A 20,121-nucleotide genomic window follows, 5' to 3' on the forward strand; every position below is an offset into this window, starting at 1 on the left:
TTCAAAGGCAGGGTGTTTCTCTTGGCCTTGCAGGGGAATGGACCTGAAAGGGTCTCTTAGCACTTTGATGGGACTTGATGCTGTCCGTATATTTACTCTGCAGTTACTGGATGTGTGTTGCTGCTAACCCCGCTGTCTAAGCATCCATCAGATTAACTCTTTATAGAGACCCGGAGTGGTAACGTGTCGAAACTGATGCTTAGAAATCAGAGGCATTCGAGAGTGATGCTCTTCTCCAGCATCAGCAGGCGGTTTGTGGGAGAGTTTTACATGGTCAGTGCCCGGGGTCTGGTTCGCATACTCAGCCAACCAAATAATGTGATGTCGCTCCAGCCATAGGTTGTATGCCAAAGGTGGACAATCTTTTTTTTTTTTTTTTTACCAGGGGCCACTTCAGAAATACTGGATGCTTCCCTGCCCACATACCATGATTGATCTGGTGGGGGAGCGGGTGAAGTCTTTGCCCCTCCTCCCCCACCGAGGGTCCCCCTAGGACTCATGCCCCTGGCGGTGGGAGGAGACTTCATGCACTCCCGCTTCTGACCTCAGGCCAATCAGGGCTTGGGGGTGGGGGAGTATACGAAGTCCCCTCCTGCCCTGCAAGGAGCATGCAGCACTTCTAAGCGCCACGTGCTCCTGGCAGGGCGGAGGAAACTTGTTTGCATGCCGTCAATGTCAGATGTCATTTCTTCAGGGCAAGTAGCCGCTGTGAACACCCCACGGTGGCGCCGTGCAGATCGTCAGTCAAGGGTAGGAAATGCTGAGTCAGCAAACCCAGCAGAGAAACGACCCGTCCGTCTGCACAAACGTTTCTCTTGCGATCCTTGAACGGGACCCTCTGAGGGGCCTGGATCACGTGCGTGCACCTCGCCCGGCGTTTCTTGATGGGCAGCACCACAGGACTCGCCTATGCTAAGGATGTTAAGTATCGAGTAATCGACTGTTCGATTAGTCGATAGGGCAGCTCCGCCTTTGAAGTGTAGCAACAGCCCTAGGACTGACCCCGGGCTGTGTATGGCGCTTGCTGACACCGGGCTCCCCGTGACGATTCAAGGCAGCAGTGCCGCATGGAGCCCCGGGTCAGCGGGAGAGTCCCCAGCTGATCCTGGGCTCCAGGCCGTGCTGCTGCTTTGAAACGCTGTGAGGAGCCCGGGACACCCCAGCAGGCCCCGAGCTGCATGTGGTGTTTCAAAGTGGCAACGCCGCATAGATCCCGCGGTCTGACCCCAGGCTTCAAGCGGTGCTGCTGCTTTGAAGTACCCCCTCTTCTCTCCCCTCCTCCCCCCACTGCCTCTGTCTGATCGAGGCAGCAAGGGGGGGAAGCGACTAGTTGACTATCCCATAAGCATTTGCTTTATCACCTAGTCGACTAGTCCTTCGCATCCCTAGCCTGCACCCGAGAACAGCTGTTACAGAAGAGAGGGAAACAAACTGGGTGGGACTGAGTCAGCGTGGAAATCTTTATCCTCTGGCCTTTAAATGACTCGTGGGGGCCAAGGCCACACCAGGAGAGACAAATGGGCTCCTGGAGCCAGTAGATCTCCAGGGGCCGCCCGGCACATCTGTTCCGTAGACTGTGCCCAAAGCAGATCTAACCCGGAGAAGGGAATCTCTGGGAGGCAAGAGGCACAAACGCACGCGGGCAGAGCTGTGTGCCTTCTACACGGTGGGCGTGAACCTCGCTGCTCAGCCCTCCTTGCAACGGAGCCAAGTGCTCTTGGGTGAAAACCTTCCCAGGGGACGTTAATCCTCCCGCTTGTCGATGGGAAGCACTCTCTCTGCACTTGGCTTTTCGGCGGGATCGTTATCTTGCTTGGGAAAGGCACCAGCGTTACCATGGCGATCGTCGTCGTACTCTTGGCGTTCTCGCCGACATACGTCTGGGCCGACGTTGCTTTCCAGGCTCCGTTTGGCTCCTGCCCCGGGTCTAGTTGCTGAGTTTAAAGTGATGCCCCTCGACCGGACTGTGCCGTGTTCAGCCGCTGGGACAAAGCCGCAACGTGTTTAAAAGCTCTGAAGAGTTTTGGGGGGACTTGACCCAATAGGATTGTAGCTTTCAATGGTGTCTCAGGGGAGGTGGCAACTGGCTGGCTTAGCTTTTGATGTCACAATCTCCCCCCTCCCCTTACTGGTTGGCTTATGGAGCACAGAGATTTCTTAGTGGAGGGCTGGAGCCTTATGCCTCCTCCATAGCAACTTTTGGTCTCGGAAGACCCCCTCCCCGTAAGAGATGGGGAAGTCCTGGTAGGCCAGCGTTGCCCACTGCTTTGGTACCCTGGTGAAGTGCATGGAGTTACAGGCCTAGATGAGCCATCTGGCTGCGGGATCTGTCGGTGGCAGCCTGTGAAAGAACCTTTGTCCCCGCGCAGGGGCTTGGGAACGTTACGGGTAAATGCAGGAACTTCATAACTGCACAGGTACACTTGGCTTTTTATCTGTGTGTGCTGTCATCGCAACTCCAGAACCTTCGCGCAGTCAACCTGCGGAACTCCTCGCCAGAGGATGTTGTGAGGCCCAGGACTTTGAACAGGGTTCAGAAAAGAACTAGATACATTCATCAGTACTTATTAGCCAGGATGGGTAGGGATGGTGTCCCTAGTCTCTGTTTGTTAGAAGCTGGGAATGGGTGACAGAAGAAGGATCATTTGATGATTCCCTGTTCCGTTCACTCCCTCTGGGGCACCTGGCATTGGCCACTGTCGGAAGGCAGGTTCTGGGCTAGATGGACCTTTGGTCTGACCCAGTCTGGCCATTCTCGTGTTCTGATGGTCCAACGAGGTCCAGGCCCCCAGCTCATTGGGCACTTGCTGATGCACGAGTTCCTGAAGTGCAGCGCTTAGAGACTAACTAGAGCGTATTCACGGGGGGTGGGGTGGGGCGGGGCGTGGATCGTGTCACGTGACTCTGGTCCGTCCCACGTCTGAAGCATTTTGAGGTTGGTTGTGATCCTGCTACCTAGTCTCCACAGCTGTCCTGTAAGGTTCCTGCACGCCCGGCATGGGCAGAGCAGGGGGAAGCCCATGGTATCCCTGGCGAATTCCATGGGGCTGTAACCACGGGCTGAGCCCGGAGGCTGCATAAATGACTCCTTAAGCCAGCTGGAATTGACAGGGGACATGGTTGCTCCTGAGACCGAAGCCTGAAGTTTCACAGGCCTGGCCCAGTATCCTGGATCAGGACCAGAGGAGCTGCAGGAACGTGGGGCCAACTTGCATTGCCGCAGGGCAGGGCTGTGCAGTCGGTATTCCCGGCGTTACAGGGCTCCTGTCTGAAACGACTCCCCATCTCCCTCTGGCTCCTGTGGGCAGAGCGAGCCAGTGACCACAGACAGGGTGTGGCGCGCGCGCTGCTCGGCAGGGCTTAGGAGAGGAGAAGCCACATTTTAACAAGTGAACGGATGGATACTAGACCCTGCAGCTCCCAGACCCTACACCAGAGCTCTGGTGGCCTTGTGAAACCAGCTGTACAGGTTAGAACTCCCTGATCCGGCACCCTCGGGGCCTGACTGGTCCCATATGAGGGCTTTTGCCGGACCAGGGAGGTCATTTCTGGAACCCTCTGCCCCCCCCCTCCCCAGGCTTCTCGGCTCCCCTCAACCTAGCAGGGACACATGTTCCGCCCCCTCCCCTCCCCTCAGCACACCCGGCGGGACACTCTGATCCTGGAACATCGGTGTTGCCAGACCAGAGAGTTCAGGTTTATAGAGGTGCAGCCTGTAGAGTCCTGTTCTGTATGTACCTTCTGACTTCAAAACCAACTTTGTATTTGAGGGTAATCTGAGCCCTGTACCCCGATACACAGCCACTCCTTCCTTAACCTGTGTGGTGTGTGCCCTTTGTAACATTCGCTGGAACAGCATCTAAGTCTCTAGCTCCCCACGGTTGACCCTGCTGGCGGAGAGGGGAAGAAGCTTCGTGGGTGAATCTGCACCCTGCAGAGGGTGATCAGAGCGCAGTTCGGGGTGGGGAGAAATGAGGACTAGGGCCAGGACTGGAAGGGATCTGCCTGGCTCACTCCCCCTCCCCCAGGCCTCTGTTACCGCAGACACATCGTCCCACTCACACACTTACTCCATTTGGGTCCCACTGTCGTCCAGTGCTGTGAGGATTTCCAGATGGATTTCCTACCTGCAGCGGGCACTGATAGCCCCTTGAGGCTTCATCTGAGTCTGCCAGCTTGGTGCGCCAGTCCCCATTCACATACCTAGCTGGGGACAGAGAGATGCAGGGTGGGAGGGGAAACCGAGGCAGAGACCGGCACTAGAACCCCGAGGATCTGAGCATATCCTTGCTCCTTCCGTGGGCTCTCAGCACCCTGTCTGCCTTCTCCCGCACAAGCCCTTCGGTAGTTACGGCTAAAGAAGCAAGGCAGGGAAAGCTGCATGAAGAGGGGGGTGAGTAATGCCGGGGGGGGGGGGGAGGAGCGTGCAATTGGTGCTAGCAGGAGAGCGAAACGGAGGAGCGACGGAAGCAGGGCTGACAACACTGTCCCCCGCCCTGTTGCGTAAGGGGGGTTGGAGCCGGTCTGCGAGCCCCTGGCTCAGAATGCAGCCGGCCTGGGTCCGTTTCCAACTCCCAGCTTCGCAGGGAGGGACGTCCGACTCCCAGATCAGACTCGGCTCTCTGCTTCCCCGGAGCAGAACGTGAGTGTGTCCTTGTCCCCCCTGCAGTGAGCACCCTACAGGCCTCTGCCTGCCCCTGATCGCCTGCCTTCTCTCTTTCCAGGGTTCTGGCATCGGTAATGAGCAATGGGGTATGATGTAGCGCGCTTTCAGGGCGATGTGGACGAAGACCTTATCTGCCCCATCTGCAGCGGGGTCCTGGAGGAGCCGGTGCAGGTAGGTGCTGAAAAGTGACAGCCAGTCCCCCTCGGCTCTTTGATCGGAGAGGTTTACGGGGGATTCTGTTCTCCGGTTTCATCTCCATCCTAGCGAGGGCGGATGGCGAACGCAGCCACGTGTGTGTGGGCAGAGACGTTGAGTGTACAGGTGCAGCTCCGACTAGGGGTGTAAGCGACTAGTCGACTGTCTGATAAGTGTAAGAGAGGCAGCAAGAGAGGGGGAGCAGGAGTCAGTGCTGGGGCGTTAAAAGCCAGTTCCCCCCAGCACCGTCTCCTCGGGGGGCAGGGGAGGCAGAGGCGTCCCTACTGCTGCACCTCTCCCTCTTTGTGCAGACGGCTCTTGTACATTTCAAAGGGAGAAACGCAGCATGATAGCGAGCGCCCACCCCTTACCGAGTAATCGATGGAAATTTCGTTGAGTGCTCGCTTAGTTGATTGATCAAAATTTCACATCCCTAGTTCCGACCCTTCGGGTCGCGGTCTGAAAGCAGCAGCTGGCCCAAAGCAGCCAAACAAGGGTTTAATCGCTGTGCTCTAACACATCCTGGCAGAAATATTGCTGGAAAAGGCTCATCTCGAAACCTACCAGCTCTGGAGCAGCGTCTGCGTTGGCTTTGAACGGTTCCATATCAAAAACCCTTGTGCATGCAGTGTGGTGTTTCCCGGGGGGGAATCCTGGGATGCTAAAGGGCTTTTATGAGTATTTGCCACTCCCTTCGGGGTGAGCAGACCCGGGTGCTGGGTTTGTCTGCATGGTGGCTCGTGGGTGAAGCCCTCTGTCGCCAAGGACGTTGCTTAAATGCTGGATGAACCCGATTTGCCCTGTTCTAGGGGCTGTGCTAAGACTCAGCATTCCTCCCTTGCAGCGTTATCCCTCGCTTAAGATGCCTCCCCAAGCAGTACAGCTGGCTGGTTGTGCCGGTCCAGCTGTCCCCCTCACTGACCCAGAAAGTGCAGGCAGGGGCAGAGACCAACATGTCCGTAGCCGACCTCTCGAAAGAAACCAGACGCGAGCTCGCCACGTTCAGCCAGGGGTGTTGGCAATAGATCGCACCCACGCGGGGGTAAACATCCCTCTTCTCAACTTGCGGGCACAGCTGCGTGTGCAGAAGCTCAGCCAGAAAAGAAGGGCGGGCCCTTCCCGGCCACGTGCAGGCTGGGCTTCAGGCTTTGATTTTGGTGGCCTTTTCCCTCGGAGGGCGAGGAAAGAGCTTTGCTTTCGTTTCTTTTCCCCTGCCCATGATAGGGATGTGAAGGGTTCACCGGTGAACTGGTAAGCATCACTCTTAACAGGTGATGCTTGCTGGTTATGGTTAACCGGTGGGGGCTGCTTCGGCCCTGGGGGGCCCGCTCCAGGCAGGGGGCTGCTCCCACCTGGCTGCAGTGGGCACGGAGGGCCCCCCCATCTGTCCCCGTTTAATCTTAAAGTTTAACCGGTTAACTAAGTCAGCCGGATTTGACGGCCCCTCGCTAGCCATGCACAAAGCTGTGAGCAAGCAGAGAGCGGAGTATTTAACACGTGTGTCCAACACACAAGGTGCCCCTGGTCCTTGCAGCAAAGCTGCAGCTCGGGTACAGCTGGGACGACTCTGCGGGTCAGGCACAATAACCTGCCATCTGATGGATCTGCAGAGGACCAGGGCCGGTGCCTTGCCTGGAGGGCCTAGGTTGTGGCAGCCGAGGCTCTCCTGAGCTCTGAAGCGAGCCCCACGTGTTCCATCCGCCCGTGTGCCGCCGCTGCTGCGGGGGTGCACAATCAGAGCTTCGGCATCCCGGTGTCACCCAGCGCCGCGGGCGCCCTTACGCCACCGTGGCACGAAGGGCAGGGTGGCCCTGGCCCCCCGTCGGTTCCCGTGGTCCGGTTGCGGCAGTGAAATGGGACCCACAGTTTACCGCTCCTGCCCCTAGTTGAGTTCGCCCACTGTCTGATCTGCCCGGGCTGCTGAGAACGAATGAAACGAACCCTGAGTCCACCCCGGCTTCCCGGAACTGGGCCTGCGCCGCTTGCTGTCGTACCGGCCTTCCCCCCCCCCCCAAAGTTTGCCCCGCACCCCCAGAAGAGAGGCTGCGCCCGCCGGAGCCCTTCGGCCCCTCCCGCCTCTTTGTGGTCATTTCCGGCGTGTGGGAAGCTGACGTGTGCTTCCCCCGGGCACAGGCCCCATCTTCCGCCTGCTTGGGAACGTGCCAGTCTGAGGTCTGCCAGCCAGCCCCACGGGGCAACCACCAGCTAAGTTAACTAGACATTCGGGCTCCACTCCCTGTTCGACTGACGCAGCTGAAACTCCCTTCTCCTGCTGTCCCAGGAGGGCATGGCCCTGCCTGGCACCTGGAGTAGACTCCAGACTGACCCTGGGAGGGAGGGAGGGAACAGTTACATTCCCTCTCTTAGAGATTCTGGAGTCAGCATGGATCCCGTGACCTGCCCTCTTTGGAGTTGTCAGCCGCGTGGGATTTGAATGGCGGGATTTTCGCCAGCCGGCTGTGGGTGCACGAGGCGGTATGGGGCACATGCAGCCCCGATCCATGCCCTGATCACACAAGGGTGAGGTGCTTGTGTGTCTCTGCTAGGACCCACAGCAGCCGGGAGTGCGGGGTAGGGGGGGTCACCGTGCCTGGAGGGGGACTGGCTGTTCTTTTCGAGCAGCCGCCACCAGATTTCTGGTGCGTTGATTCTCCTCTCTCCCTGCCACCTGTTAGGAGCAATCGTTAGACCCAGGCAAGTGGAGGGCGTCCGGATTGGGAACATTGCGATCCTTTGGCATCTTGAATAGCGCTGTGTGTTCCGAACTGTCTTCTCAGCCGCCCCCACGCACGCAGCCAGTCGAGCCATGGGAGTGGATTGTAAGAGCCAAGCTGCGAAACAGACTAGCTGCGGGGCCAGCGGCAGAAGGAACAGGGAGCCTAGCCAGCCGGAGCGCTTCTCTTTAAGCCTTTAGCTGGGGGCAGTGGGGATGTTTTTGGCTCCCTGCCCACGGTGGAAGCGCTCCTCTGAACCGCTGGGAGCACCGTGACCCTAACTGCTCTGCTCCTTGTGTGAGGCGCGCAGGAGGAAATCCCGGCTGGGAAGAGCGTGAGCAGCCGCGTGGGTGGCCTAGCGCAAGGACGGGGATGGATTTAGTTAGCGAGCTTAGCAGCGGTCTCTGACAGGTGGCGTGAGGGTGAGGAGTCCTCCTTGCACCCAGGAGGGGAGCTCTTCCTGCTCACCAGCTTGTTGGAGCTGATCAGTCAGACGATGCATCACCGGAGTAACTGCTGTACCGATGACAGGTTACCGGGCTGTGCCTGTGCACCAGGATTTCCTGACCCCAGGCCCTTTCTGAGGCCCCTGTGTCCATACGCCTGACGGGGCAGGGAGGCTGTTCTCTTTAGGCAGCAATGTTTGCATTGTCACCTGCAGAGTGGGGCAGTTTGCATTGGCTATTCGATTAGTCGATATGGGCGCCGCCGCCTTTGAAGTGTAGCAACAGCCCCAGGGCCGTTGGTTCACGTCAAAAGCGAAAGCGCCGTGGGGAGCAGGGAGCCAGTGGGGGACTCTCAGCCACAGGGAGCCCATGGTCAGTTGTCCCCAGGCTCCATGCGGCGCTGCCACTTTGAAATGCTGCGGGGAGCCCGGCGTCAGGCTCCGCATGGTGTTTCAAAGCGGCAGCGCCTGGAGCTTGGGGTCAGCGGGGGAGTCCTCATTTGCGTCTCTTTGTTAGAGGAAGCAAGGAGGGGCGGGGAGAAGCAACTAGTCGACTAACGTGTCAACTATCTAATAAGCATTTGCTTATCGGATAGTTGACTGGCCGTTCACGTCCCTAATGCAGAGACACGGGGTTACTGTCTTACCCCCTGGGGCATTTTTGTAGCTGGCTGAGGGAAGAATCCTGAAATTGCCAGATCACTGAGTTAGTGTCTGCAAAGCTTAGGGCCTGCTTGACTGCCATAACCGAGCGCCAGTAACGCAAACCTTTGCCACGAACACATGCGCTGCAGCACATGGAAACCGTGAGCCGCATGGGGGCTTTCAGCTGGGGATTTTGACCGGCTGTGCCAGGAAGTTGTGAGCCAAAGGGCTTCGGAGCACAAGCTGTTAAGCTTTCCTGGCTGAAGGGTTTTGCTGCTTGCCAAGCTGGCTGTGCTGGGTAAAACATTTAAATCTGAGGATCACGTCCGTACAGGTTGAACCTCGCTAGTCTGGCACCCTCGGGACCTGACTGGTGCCGAACCAGAGAATTTGCTAAACCACAGGAGTGCGCTTTTTTTTTTCTTTCCCCGAGGTGAATAAATGGAATAATGCTTGTGATGCTGCTTGATAATGTCTGACCGTACTGATAGACCCTGTATAAGCCTGTTCCTAGCCAAGGCTCATCAGTGCTCTTCATAGCAAACTGTGAGTGCCGTTACACAATGTTACGGTATCGGCACTAAGAAATAGGTAGGTAGAGCATAAAAGCCATGTTAACTCTTCAGAGACTCACAGAACACTAGAACTGGAAGGGACCTTGAGAGGTCATTGAGTCCAGTCTCCGGTCCTCACGGCAGGATCAAGCACCGTCCAGACCATCCCTGAGAGACATTTATATAACCTGCTCTTAAATATCTCCAGAGATGGAGATTCCACAACCTCCCTGGGCAACTTATTCCAGTGTTCAGCCACCCTGACAGGCAGGAAGCTTTTCCTAATGTCCAACCTATACCCCCCCCCCCCCTTGCTGCAGTTTAAGCCCATTGCTGCTTGTTCTATCCTCAGAAACCAAGAACAATTTTTCTCCCTCCTTTGCAGCATTACCAGCCCTTCCGCTGCTTGCTGGGCTCTTAGAAGGCATGTAGAGGTAATTTAGAGTGAAAGAACAGAACACTGAGAGCCAGGATGGGTGGCTGTAAACAAACTTTACAGGATCCCAGGAAACTTGGTCCCATCCATGGTAGGCGCACAATCGACTAATTGAAACCCCGCCGAACCATGGATGTTGCTGTGAATTAGAGAGGTTCAACCTGTAGTAAACCGAGTACTGCGACTGTGATTTTTGAAGTTCTGTACTTCATTTGCGCAGCTGATCCCAAACAGGAAGGACGAACAGGTGCAGGGAGTAGCCACATGTTAGGGTGGTAGTACAGTGCATGGCTACCAGCTTCCATTTGCTCCGAAGCACTCTGACCGGCGTGAGTTGGTTTCTCCTCAGGCTAGCAGGATGTCAGTCCAGGCATGTTTAAATCACTGACTTAAATGATTGATTTAAAATAAAACCTGCTGATTTAAATCCGGTTGATGCTAACTCAACCATACAACAGGTGCATATAAATTTTAGCTTTGCGCTTTATAAAGAACTAAATTACGAATGCAGAGTAGTAAATTCCAGAACTTGGAAGCTATGGACTTTTACAAAACTACCACCAGCAAACCCACAATGGGCTGAAAATGTCAGTCTTTGATCCTGCAAACATTGTGTGCCCATGTTGGTAGCATCAGATGCAACGCCTGTGTTTTTATTAGCCTTCCTTTTAATGGCATGTCTCACCCTTAAAACCCATTTTCAGTGTTGGCGGTGAAAAGTTGTTTAATCCAGGGGTTCTCAAACTTTGTGATACCGCAACCCCCCTCTAAGTTGCTCAAGAGTCGGGACCCACAGTTTGAGAAACGCCGGTTTAATCTTTAGTCTGTTCTTGACGTTATTGTGAAGGTTCGTACACCACACCCTCCGGGGCAGATTTTCTAAGACCAGACTTTTAACGGTATTTAGACACCTAAGTGACCTAGAAGTTCATGTCTCGTTGACTTCAGCTTACATGGAGGAGCCGTAGCCTAGTGGAAGCATTTCACCTTTTTTTTTTTTTTTTTTTTTTTTTTTTTTTTTTTTTTTAAACATGTCGAGGTTGGATATATTGGAAGATGCTGTTGGTTGCAAATGCAACTCAAGCTACTAGATCTGAGTTTGTGGTACCTTGAAGTCAGGATGTTTATGAAGCTCCAGGATGGGCCTTAAAATGTGAGGTTCATGTCAGGAAAAAAATGAAGGTGGAATCTGAAATTCAGGGGCCAGCTATATGACAAATGGAAGCCTCCCCGTTAGCAATTTCAGACTGTGAAATTGGGGAGACAGTAAAGAACTAGCAACATGTTACAAATGGATTTGAGTTTTGTAAATGTTCTACGTAAAATACTTTAAGTCATCACGGCACTGAGCTTGGCCCCCGATTTTTCTATCCCTGAGGGCTGAGCCGCCCCTCAGCCCTTCCTGAAGATGGGGTCTTTAATCTTTCTGGCTCTCTTTGTGCTATGGCTAAATGCAGCACTAGACCTACAGCTGGGGAAGCCACGTGGCCGAGAAATGAACCACCTTGTGCAAAGCTGCCCAGCAAGTCCTTCCACTGCACAGAGTAAATATCCGGAATCTGGCTCTGCCTCTGAAAGGCACGTACCCACCTAGGGATGTGCCATCTCCGTGTTCGCGTCCGTGCCGATGCTTGCGGGAGGGGCGTCATAGAGCACGGCTTGATGAGTGCTTGGGATTGGGAAGTCGCCCTAGGAAAACGCCTCGTCGGGATCCTGACCAGCATGATGGGCCTAAGCCAGGTGTGGACATGGTCTCTGGCCCCATGGAACAAGGGTTCCCTGGTAACCGCTACAGCCCTGGTGACCAAATGTTCCGATGTCACAGAGGCTTCCGGAGCTTGGTGCCAGGAGCCGGCTCCACCGTGTGGTTCAGGTTCTGCTCTGGCTCCTGCCTCTTCGCGGGGATGGGGAGGGGCAGCAGCGATAAAGAAGCTGTTTCAGCAAGTGGGTGGGGCAGGGGGCTGGCGGCAGGGGGCTGTTAACCGAGGCTGGTAGAGCTAACAGATCATGAAGGACAGCCAGAGCGAAATCTGAAACGGCGGGTGGCCAGGCCAGACCTGTGCGGGGCTGTGACCCCGCGTGCCAGGTCGCGCGGTGCAGGGGCCCTCTTGGGCAGAGGGGCTGTGGCAGACTGGATGGAGACAGTGAGGAAAAGCTGCCCTTCCGCCCTCAGGAAAGGGCAGGGTTTCCCCTGCACTCGGGTCTTCTCTTCTAGCAGCCTCAGCTGCCTGGTTTTCCAAGGGGCGAGGCCAGCAAGTGTCAGAGCAAGATCTGTCCTGGGAGGCGCTCGTGGAAATGTTATGAATGATGCCATCGAATGGGCTGCGGAAGACGAATTGGAGCCCCAGCTGTTCAGGGCTTGCTGTACTCCAGACAGGGCAGTTCTTCCCCCAGGGCCTAGCCGCTTTTGGACAGATTTAACCCCTGAGAGTCCGACCCTCCCGGGTGTGCGCTTAGCTCTGGTCTCTGATGGGTCAGCCAGATCTGCAAGGAAGCGCTGATGCGGAACCCTTTTACAACTGCCCCCTAAGAGCAGCGACAGCTTTCGCCTTCCTGCCCGGCTGTGTGAATGCCGGGAGGTACCATTCTCCTCTGTCAGGTGTACGCGAGGGGTCCGGACCCTCCTTGCTCCCTCAAGCCCACGTTTAAAGAGACCGCGTCGCCCAGTGGCTAGAGCAGAGGAGTGCGTGACAGAGCTTTCGGGTCCCCGGCTCGGCTTCGCTTTGGGAAGTCGACGTGCTTGTGCATGTCTCAGGGATGGGCGAGGGAGACGCGGCTCCTCTTTCCCCTGGGAGGGTTGTGAGGTGGGCGCTCTCCCTGGCTTTGCCCAGCTGCCCTGGGCTGCCGGGGGGCCGAGTGACCCACAGAGCGACAGGCCGGGAGTCAGGGAAGTCACCGCCTCCTGTGTTTCCTTCCCCGCGCAGGCTCCCCACTGCGAGCACGCCTTCTGCAACGCCTGCATCACCCAGTGGTTCTCCCAGCAGCAGACCTGCCCCGTGGACCGCAGTGTAGTCACGGTCGCCCACCTCCGCCCCGTCCCCCGCATCATGCGGAACATGCTCTCCAAGCTGCAGATCACGTGCGACAACGCTGTGTTCGGCTGCACGGCCGTCGTGCGACTCGACAACCTGATGTCTCACCTCCACGACTGCGAGCACAACCCAAAGCGGCCGGTGACGTGCGAGCAGGGATGCGGGTGAGGGTCGCCCCCTGGAGCTGGGGAAAGGCCTGGCTCGTGTTCCAAAGGCACAGAGGCCTGGAGTGACTTGGCCTGAGGGCGCTGCGCTCAGTCAGCCTGCTCCCGCAGGGGCAGAGGGGGGCACTAGCCAGTCAGCGGCGGAGCAGGGACACTGGCCAGATGTGCTGCTGTAAACTCCCAGCACTGCCCTGGGGGTGTAAGCGACGAGTCAATTTGTTCCTTGACTAGCCTCCCCCCTTCCTGCTCCCCCCCCCCGCCCCAACACAGGCAGCAAGCTGGGGGGAAGCAGGAGATAGTGCTGGGGGGAGCCAGCTTAAAAGCCGGTTCTCCCCAGCACCATGTCCACAGAGGAATAACAAGGACCGGGCATGAGTCGGGAATCAGCTGATTCCTGACGCCTTTCCCCACCCCCACCCCCCCCGACGCTGCGACTCTGCCGGCTCTTAATTGAATTTAAAAATCAGAAGTGCAGAGGGGGGGACCGGCCGGCTCTTCATACATTTCAAAGGCAGAGCCGCAGCAGGGCGAGCTGCCGGGACCGGGAGTTAACCCCTCTGCGGCTCCCCTGCTTGTCGGCTATACTGAACTATATTTAACATCCCTACGTTGCCCACGGTGGTGCCCTGGGCTATCCAGGGCGGCCATCATGGCCCAGTCTCTGGGCCTGCTGGCAGCTGGTGTCCTGCTCTTCTTTAAATCTCTTGAGCATCCAGCCCTGGAGATGGGGAGGGGGGGGGGGGATGTTCCTCGGCACCGTGGCAGGTAAGGGCTGGCATCAGTGAGACATCTGGCCTCTTCTCCATGGAACGACTCCACCGTCCCCCGGTCGGCCAGAGCAGGGCGTTTGGGCTCCAGCCTGTGCCTCGGTGAGGCTGCCCCCCAGGACAGCCACTTGCTGGCTGGGTATTATGATGCACAAGCTGAGCTGAGGCCACTGTCTCTCCGGTCGGGTAGGGACTAGGGAGCCTGGCTGACGGTGAGGGGCTTCGTGTAGTGGGTCCGTCTACTCCAGCAGTGGCCAGCACCAGCTGTTCCGAGCAGGGCAGATGTGCAGTAGGCAGATGTGGGATCCTCTCTCTCCCCACCCCCCAACATCACCCTGATCCCCAGTGGCTTAAACCCTCCCTCCCGAGAGCTGAAGATCCTGGCCAAAACTCTGTGGTTCGTTCTCACTCGGGCCCACGTGATCTCCCGCTGCACGGCCCCCAAGCATCCCCGTGCGTAGTGGGAGGTGGCTGGGTCCTTGGCAGCATGTTCTCCTGGCAAATCCCGGCCCTGATCTGCCCCTCCCCCGTCCGTTCTCTCCCTCTCCCTGCAGCTTGGAAATGCCCAAAGACGAGCTGCCGAATCACAACTGCATCAAGCACTTGAGGTCCATGGTGCAGCAGCAGCAGACCAGGATCGCCGAGCTGGAGAAGACGTCGGCGGAACACAAGCACCAGCTGGCGGAGCAGGTAGCTGCTTTCCTGGGTAGGGAGGCGGGGGGGGAGGGGGGCGTGTTTCTGGCTCGGGCCTCTAGGGCCTAGCATTGCCTTAGGTACGGGCGGAGGGTCCTCCTTGAGGCACCAGGCCGGTCATTCAGGGTATGTCTAGACTACATCCTCTGTCGCCAGAGGGATGTAAATTAGACCTACCGAAATTGCTAATGAAGCGGGGATTTAAATATCCCGTGCTTCATTAGAATAAAAATGGCCGCCGCTTTTTGCCAACGTGGTAATTTGCCAGCAAAAAGCTGCAGTCTAAACAAGGATCGGCCGTCAAGGAAAGCCTTTTCCCGCCGATCCCTTATGCCTCGTGCAACGAGGTTTACGGGATTAATCGGAAAAGGCTTTCCTTGCTGCACGATCCCCATCTAGACTGCCGCTTTTTGCCAGCAAATTGCCACAGCGGCAAAAAACAGCGGCCATTTTTATTCTAATGAAGCGCGGGATATTTAAATCCCCGCTTCATTAGCAATTTCGGTATGTCTAATTTACATCCCTCTGGCGACAGAGGATGTAGTCTAGACATACCCTCAGTGTTCTTCTGCTGCCACTCTGACCAGCAAGAAGTTACACAAGCAATCCCCTCAGACACTCCAGCTTTCCCTGTGCCGCAGCCGGCACCCTCCTTACACAGGTAAGAGGTTATCAAGCCAGTTTCTCCAGATCCGAACAGGTTCTCCCGATTCCAAAGGACCAGCCTCAGCACCGTTGATAGCTCAGATGTTAACCCACAGAGCCCGCTGGGCCAACCCTTTAGAATCTAACGGCTCATTAATAAAAAGAAAGAAAAGGTCGAGAGGAGAACGGTAAAAAGAAAGCCCGTTACACGTATCAATGGCTACGTTCTTGATGCAGGCCCTGCACAGAGATATAACAAACAGCTGGCTTCAAAGTCTCCGGCGCGCATCCTCTGTTAGGATGGGCCTGCTCTCCTTACCCGCTCTGTTACCACAGAGATGCTTCTGAAACACGAGCAGGAGTGAAGACAAAGATGGAGATGGAGGAACCTCTCCCCCCCCCCCCCATCCTTTTATAATCTTGTCCCTGTGGAGGGAAATCCATCATTCCTCTGAGTGATGGTAACTCCCAAAATAGGGCTGATCTCATAACTAACGTGGCCATGTCCTTTTCAGGCAAGGGGCCATGGGGCACCCAGGCATGTCCTTTTCAGGCAAGGGGCCGTTGCGTACTCCTCAGGTATCTGTTGGCAACCCTAAAGAGCCATTGTCCATGCAGCAAAGCTATTCGCTGGGTCGCTCCCCCTCCCTCCCCAAAAATAGGTGGGTGACGCCTGCTGCTGTCTCCCGGACAGAAAACATTTAAAATTCAAGCACAGAGCCCCTGCTGGTACCTTTGCATCCAAAAACCATCCATGCGCATGGGCAGCACAGACGGACTCAGCACGGCATGAGCTTTCATTAGACCCCCTCACTGGGGCCACGGTGGGTGCAGCCGCAGCCTGCATGTTTCTATTAAATTCCAATAAGGTGACCCGTGGCGGCCCCCCTCTGTGTTAGGCTCTCGCAGGGCTAGAACTCTGACCTCAGTCTGTTTCAGGACTAGGGCCCTACCAGATTCACAGCCCTGCAAAATGGCTTCTGGATTATGAAACCTGGCCTTTGGTCTGCTTTTACCCGAGAACGTGCATATTTCACAGGGGAAGATCAGCCTTTCTCAAGCTAGGGGTCCTGACCCAAAGGGGAGTTGCAAGGGGATCACAAGGTTATTTTAGGAGGGTCCCTATGTTACCACCCTTATTTCGGTGCTGCCTGCAGAGCTGGGCAGCTGGAGAGCGGGGGTTGGAATGAGCGGGGGTTGGCCAGGCGCCCAGCTCTGAAAGCAGCACCCGCCAGCAGCAGCGCAGAAGTAAGGGTGGCAACACCGTACCCACGTCACCTTTCTGTGCTGCTGCTTTCAGAGCTGGATGGCCAGAGAGTGGGCGGCTGCTGACGAAGAGCCCGTCTTAGCAGGCAGCAGCAGGGAAGTCAGGGTTTTCCACCACCTGAGTGTTAATAAGATGGCCAGGTCCCCTGCTGCCAGGTGGGGCCGCACAGAAAACCTTTGTGCTCAGTGCCTGGATTGCATCCCCCTTCCAGCCTGGTGGGGAAGGAGGGAGAGCCAATCGGCACGTGCGAGGGACTCCTGCCTGTTGCAAACATCTCTGCCTTTGCCCTGTCTCTCAGAAACGGGACATCCAGTTGCTGAAGGCCTACATGCGAGCCATCCGCAGTGTCAACCCCAACCTGCAGAACCTGGAAGAGACCATTGAATACAACGAAATCCTAGAGTAAGTGCTGCTGCTAACGTGCAGTCCTGGTTGGAACGGTCCATCCCGCAGCGAGGCGTGTTCAGGAAGCAGACCTGGGGATCTAAGGCATCACGCACGCACGCACCCCTGTGACAGTGAAATCTGGCAGCCTAACCCTGCTCACGTTAAGGGGTCCCAGCAGCTGTAAAATTCTGTCCCTGCAGCGAGTTCCAAAGCAGGGCGCTGCCCCTCGGTTTCCTGCCAGCGAAAGGGAGTTGGTACAAATGGGGTGTGGTCCGGTCTTTGCACCAGTCCAGCACAGAGGGCACCAGGTCGAAGGCCCGACTCGGCACAGCTCAGGGACACTGAATTCCACCAAGTTGGCCTCAAAGCACAGGGAGAAGGTTTTCCTCTGGAGCAGTGTTTCCCAAATTTATTTGGCCAAGGAACCCTTTTCAGCTTAAAAGAATTTCAAGGAATCCCTAGGGTTGCCAGGATAACATTTAGCAAGCAAAAAAAAAAAAAAAAAAGCCACTAAATAGACTGTCTCTTTAAGAGGGGGTGGGGGAAGTGCCACGTTCTCGCGGAATCCTTACTTCTGCTTCGTGGACCCCCGGGATTCCGCGCAGCACCAGTTGGAAAACGCTGCTCTGGAGGCTCTCGGATGTGGGCGTTCCCGGGAGTTTGGTGCCTCTGCTGCCGGAACATGGGCAGCATCTCGTCCACGGGGGGCCCCGAAAGCTGGAAAATTGCAGCTTCTCTGCTCACCCCATCTGCTGGCGTTGGAGGTGAAGGCTGCGCTAGGGGGGAGGAGACCCCAGATGGTCGGAGCAGGCGGCTCGGAGAGTCTGGGTGGGGAAGCCAAGCCCATGGAGAACGTCCAAGGCCATTCTGGGTTGCTGTAGAACAAGGCCTTGGAACCCTGCCTGGGTGGCTCCCCTGGGGAGGACCAAAGAGAGGACTGTCAGGGCCTGGAAAAGGGTGTTGCTGGGAAGGAGGTTCTGCGAGGGGGCCGAGGTCTGTGCCTCACGCCTCCCGGCCTAGTCCCTTCTCGCAGCCCCTATATGCTGGGACGAGAGCGAGCGGCTGGCTCTCCGCTAGGGTTCCCAGAGACAAGCTGGGGGGGAGTTCTGGTTCCGGAGGGGGCCCCTATGTTCATTTGGGCTGTCCTCTCTGAGCTGGCTCTGTCTTGTACCTCTCCTGGCCGACGCCCCTTAAACAGTCTGAGGTGGCTGGCCTGCCGGCTTCCAAGGCTCCTGTGGAAGGAGCCGTCACCGCCGCCTGTGAACGCACCCCGCCCCTGTCTCACGGCGCCGTGCTCTCTTGCAGGTGGGTGAACTCCTTGCAGCCCGCCCGGGTGACGCGCTGGGGCGGAATGATCTCCACGCCGGACGCCGTGCTCCAGGCCGTCATCAAGCGCTCGCTGGTGGAGAGCGGCTGCCCCACCTCCATCATCAACGAGCTGATCGAGAACGCCCACGAACGGAATTGGCCGCAGGGCCTGGCCACCCTGGAGACCCGCCAGATGAACCGGCGCTATTACGAGAACTACGTGGCCAAGCGCATCCCCGGCAAGCAGGCCGTGGTGGTGATGGCCTGCGAGAACCAGCACATGGGGGAGGACATGGTGCTGGAGCCGGGCCTGGTGATGATCTTTGCACACGGCGTGGAGGAGATCTAAAGACTTTTAAAGAGAGAGACATTTTGTGCTTGAAAAAAAAAGAACAAAACCCCTTTGTCTAAGCCGCTGCCCCCTCCCCCTCCCCCGTCGGTCACAGCATTATATCAGGGCATTATTCCTCCAAGCGCGTGGCTCCTCATTGACAAGCGATTCCCGGCCTCGGGGGCCCTCCCGTGGGGCACGGAGCAGCCCCCCAGCAGCGCAGGCAAATGGCGGTTTGCCTTGTGCCAGACTCCGTGGGACTCCTACCTGGCTTTGTATAGCACCGGGCCCCTAGAAAGTGGGGGCTTTTGACGGGCCTGGATACTGCCGTCTCTGTGGCCTCCTGCCGCGACCTGAACCAAAAGGGGCCAGTGGGTCTCGGCGTGGGGCCAACCCGACCATTCACCTTCACTCTGAAGCTTTAAGCCCCTCCCTCGTTTCTTCTCGCTCTGCGGGAAAGCCGCAGCTCTCCTGCCGGGCGCTTGCCCGGGGCCTGGGTTTGTGTGGACAGGCCCCACTTCGCAGCCGTGGGAGAGGGGTGGGGCCGGGGAAGCTGCTCGTGCCCCTGACGTGTTGGCCGGGAGCTACGCTGCAGACACGAGCGATGCCAAATAGCCGCTCCCCTCCCCGCACGGTCCTGTCGCCATCGAAACGCCACGGCCTTTTGAAGCCAAACAGCCGAGCTTCCGGAACTTGGACGTGTGGCCTTACGCGGCACCGGGGAGAAATCCGGCTTCAGGCGGGGCAGCCTCCCGCAGGGAACTGATCCTCCAGGGCCGCTAAGTGGAATTAAACTCTTCTTGGACAGCTCTTCCACCTCCTCCTTTCTCCCCTCCCGCTCCGAGCCTCCCGAATGCGCCTGTGGCTCGGCTCCCCGGAGGAGGAGACGGGCTGCTGTCCCATGGACAGCCTTCCTACCTGCCAGGGACGGCTGCCACGGCTTCTTACCCAGAACGTAGGCTAAGCCGTTCTGTCTGTCTGTCTGTCTGTCTGTCTGTGCTGGACAGTCCACAAAGAGCTTTATGTATTTTTTTTTTCCAGACACTTGCTGGTGATTGCGGTTCAGTTTCGGGGGGTTTTGTACTTTATTTTGGCCTTGTTTGTTTGTATTTTTTCCTTTATTTTATTTTTTAAAATACAGAGGACGGAATCCCGCCAGGTTCGATTAAGTTTACTTGTCGGGAATTTAATTTATTTGCATTTGTGAGGGGGTTTGTGTTTTTGGTTTTGTTCCTTTCTTTCAGTGTTGGTCATGCCTGGGAACTTTATTTCCTCTTTCGCTCAACTTTATTTCCTCTTTGTGCCCATGGTGGCTGCGTGTGGTCCAGGGAGAGATTTGTCAATAAATAAGTGTGTGCTGATTGCAGACGTTAACAATGCCATCCCTTGGGTGACTTCTTGCATCTCTCTGGGCTCTGAACAGCCTGAGCCCTCCCCATCTGCTGCCCGGAAGCTGGAAATAAGGGGACATAGGTTGACAGGCTAAGAGTGTGAATTACCAGGTAACTGCTGGCCGAGCAAGCGGCTCTCCTGGGTTCCCGTTCGCAGGCAGCCAGCGGCGGAGCTGTGTCCGCCAACGGAAAAGATTCTCATTGAGATCGGACCCTCTGCCCCAGCCAAGTGCGGTGGCACTGTCCCGGCTGGCAGGGCAGATCTCGGAGACCGTCGTCAGGGGCAGCAGATGCCCAATGGGTGTCCACCATCTCGGCTGCTGAAATGGGAGGTGGCCCACATGTTGTTCTCATAGAGAACTACATTTCCCATGATGCCTTATGCTAATTGGCCTTGCTCTGCTCAGTTGTATGACAACCGAGTTTTTCTCCCAGGAGCAGAATCGGAGGCTTCAGGGCCAGACTGCAGAAAGCGGCTGTG

At 56.8% G+C, this 20,121-nt stretch overlaps 1 protein-coding gene across 5 annotated transcripts in view; it reads left to right on the top strand.

Moving 5' to 3' along the window:
- Positions 1–19,628, top strand: part of RNF41 (ring finger protein 41) — a 39,691-nt gene extending 20,063 nt beyond the window's left edge. The window contains exons 1-6 of one of the 5 annotated variants that reach the window (XM_075901898.1): positions 2,174–2,417; positions 4,725–4,837; positions 12,580–12,851; positions 14,173–14,308; positions 16,522–16,625; positions 17,916–19,628. In XM_075901898.1, coding sequence (XP_075758013.1) covers positions 4,748–4,837; positions 12,580–12,851; positions 14,173–14,308; positions 16,522–16,625; positions 17,916–18,267 — 954 coding nt within the window. In that variant the 5' untranslated portion in view covers positions 2,174–2,417; positions 4,725–4,747 and the 3' untranslated portion in view covers positions 18,268–19,628. Of the gene's footprint in view, positions 1–2,173; positions 2,418–4,724; positions 4,838–11,451; positions 11,529–11,653; positions 12,398–12,579; positions 12,852–14,172; positions 14,309–16,521; positions 16,626–17,915 lie in introns of those variants that run through there. The other 4 variants (XM_075901896.1, XM_075901899.1, XM_075901900.1 and 1 more) reach the window with 4 other exon arrangements.
- Positions 19,629–20,121: the final 493 nt, after the last annotated feature.

Source organism: Pelodiscus sinensis, chromosome 19 (genome assembly GCF_049634645.1).
Source record: "Pelodiscus sinensis isolate JC-2024 chromosome 19, ASM4963464v1, whole genome shotgun sequence".
Classification (NCBI taxonomy): Eukaryota; Metazoa; Chordata; order Testudines; family Trionychidae; genus Pelodiscus; species Pelodiscus sinensis.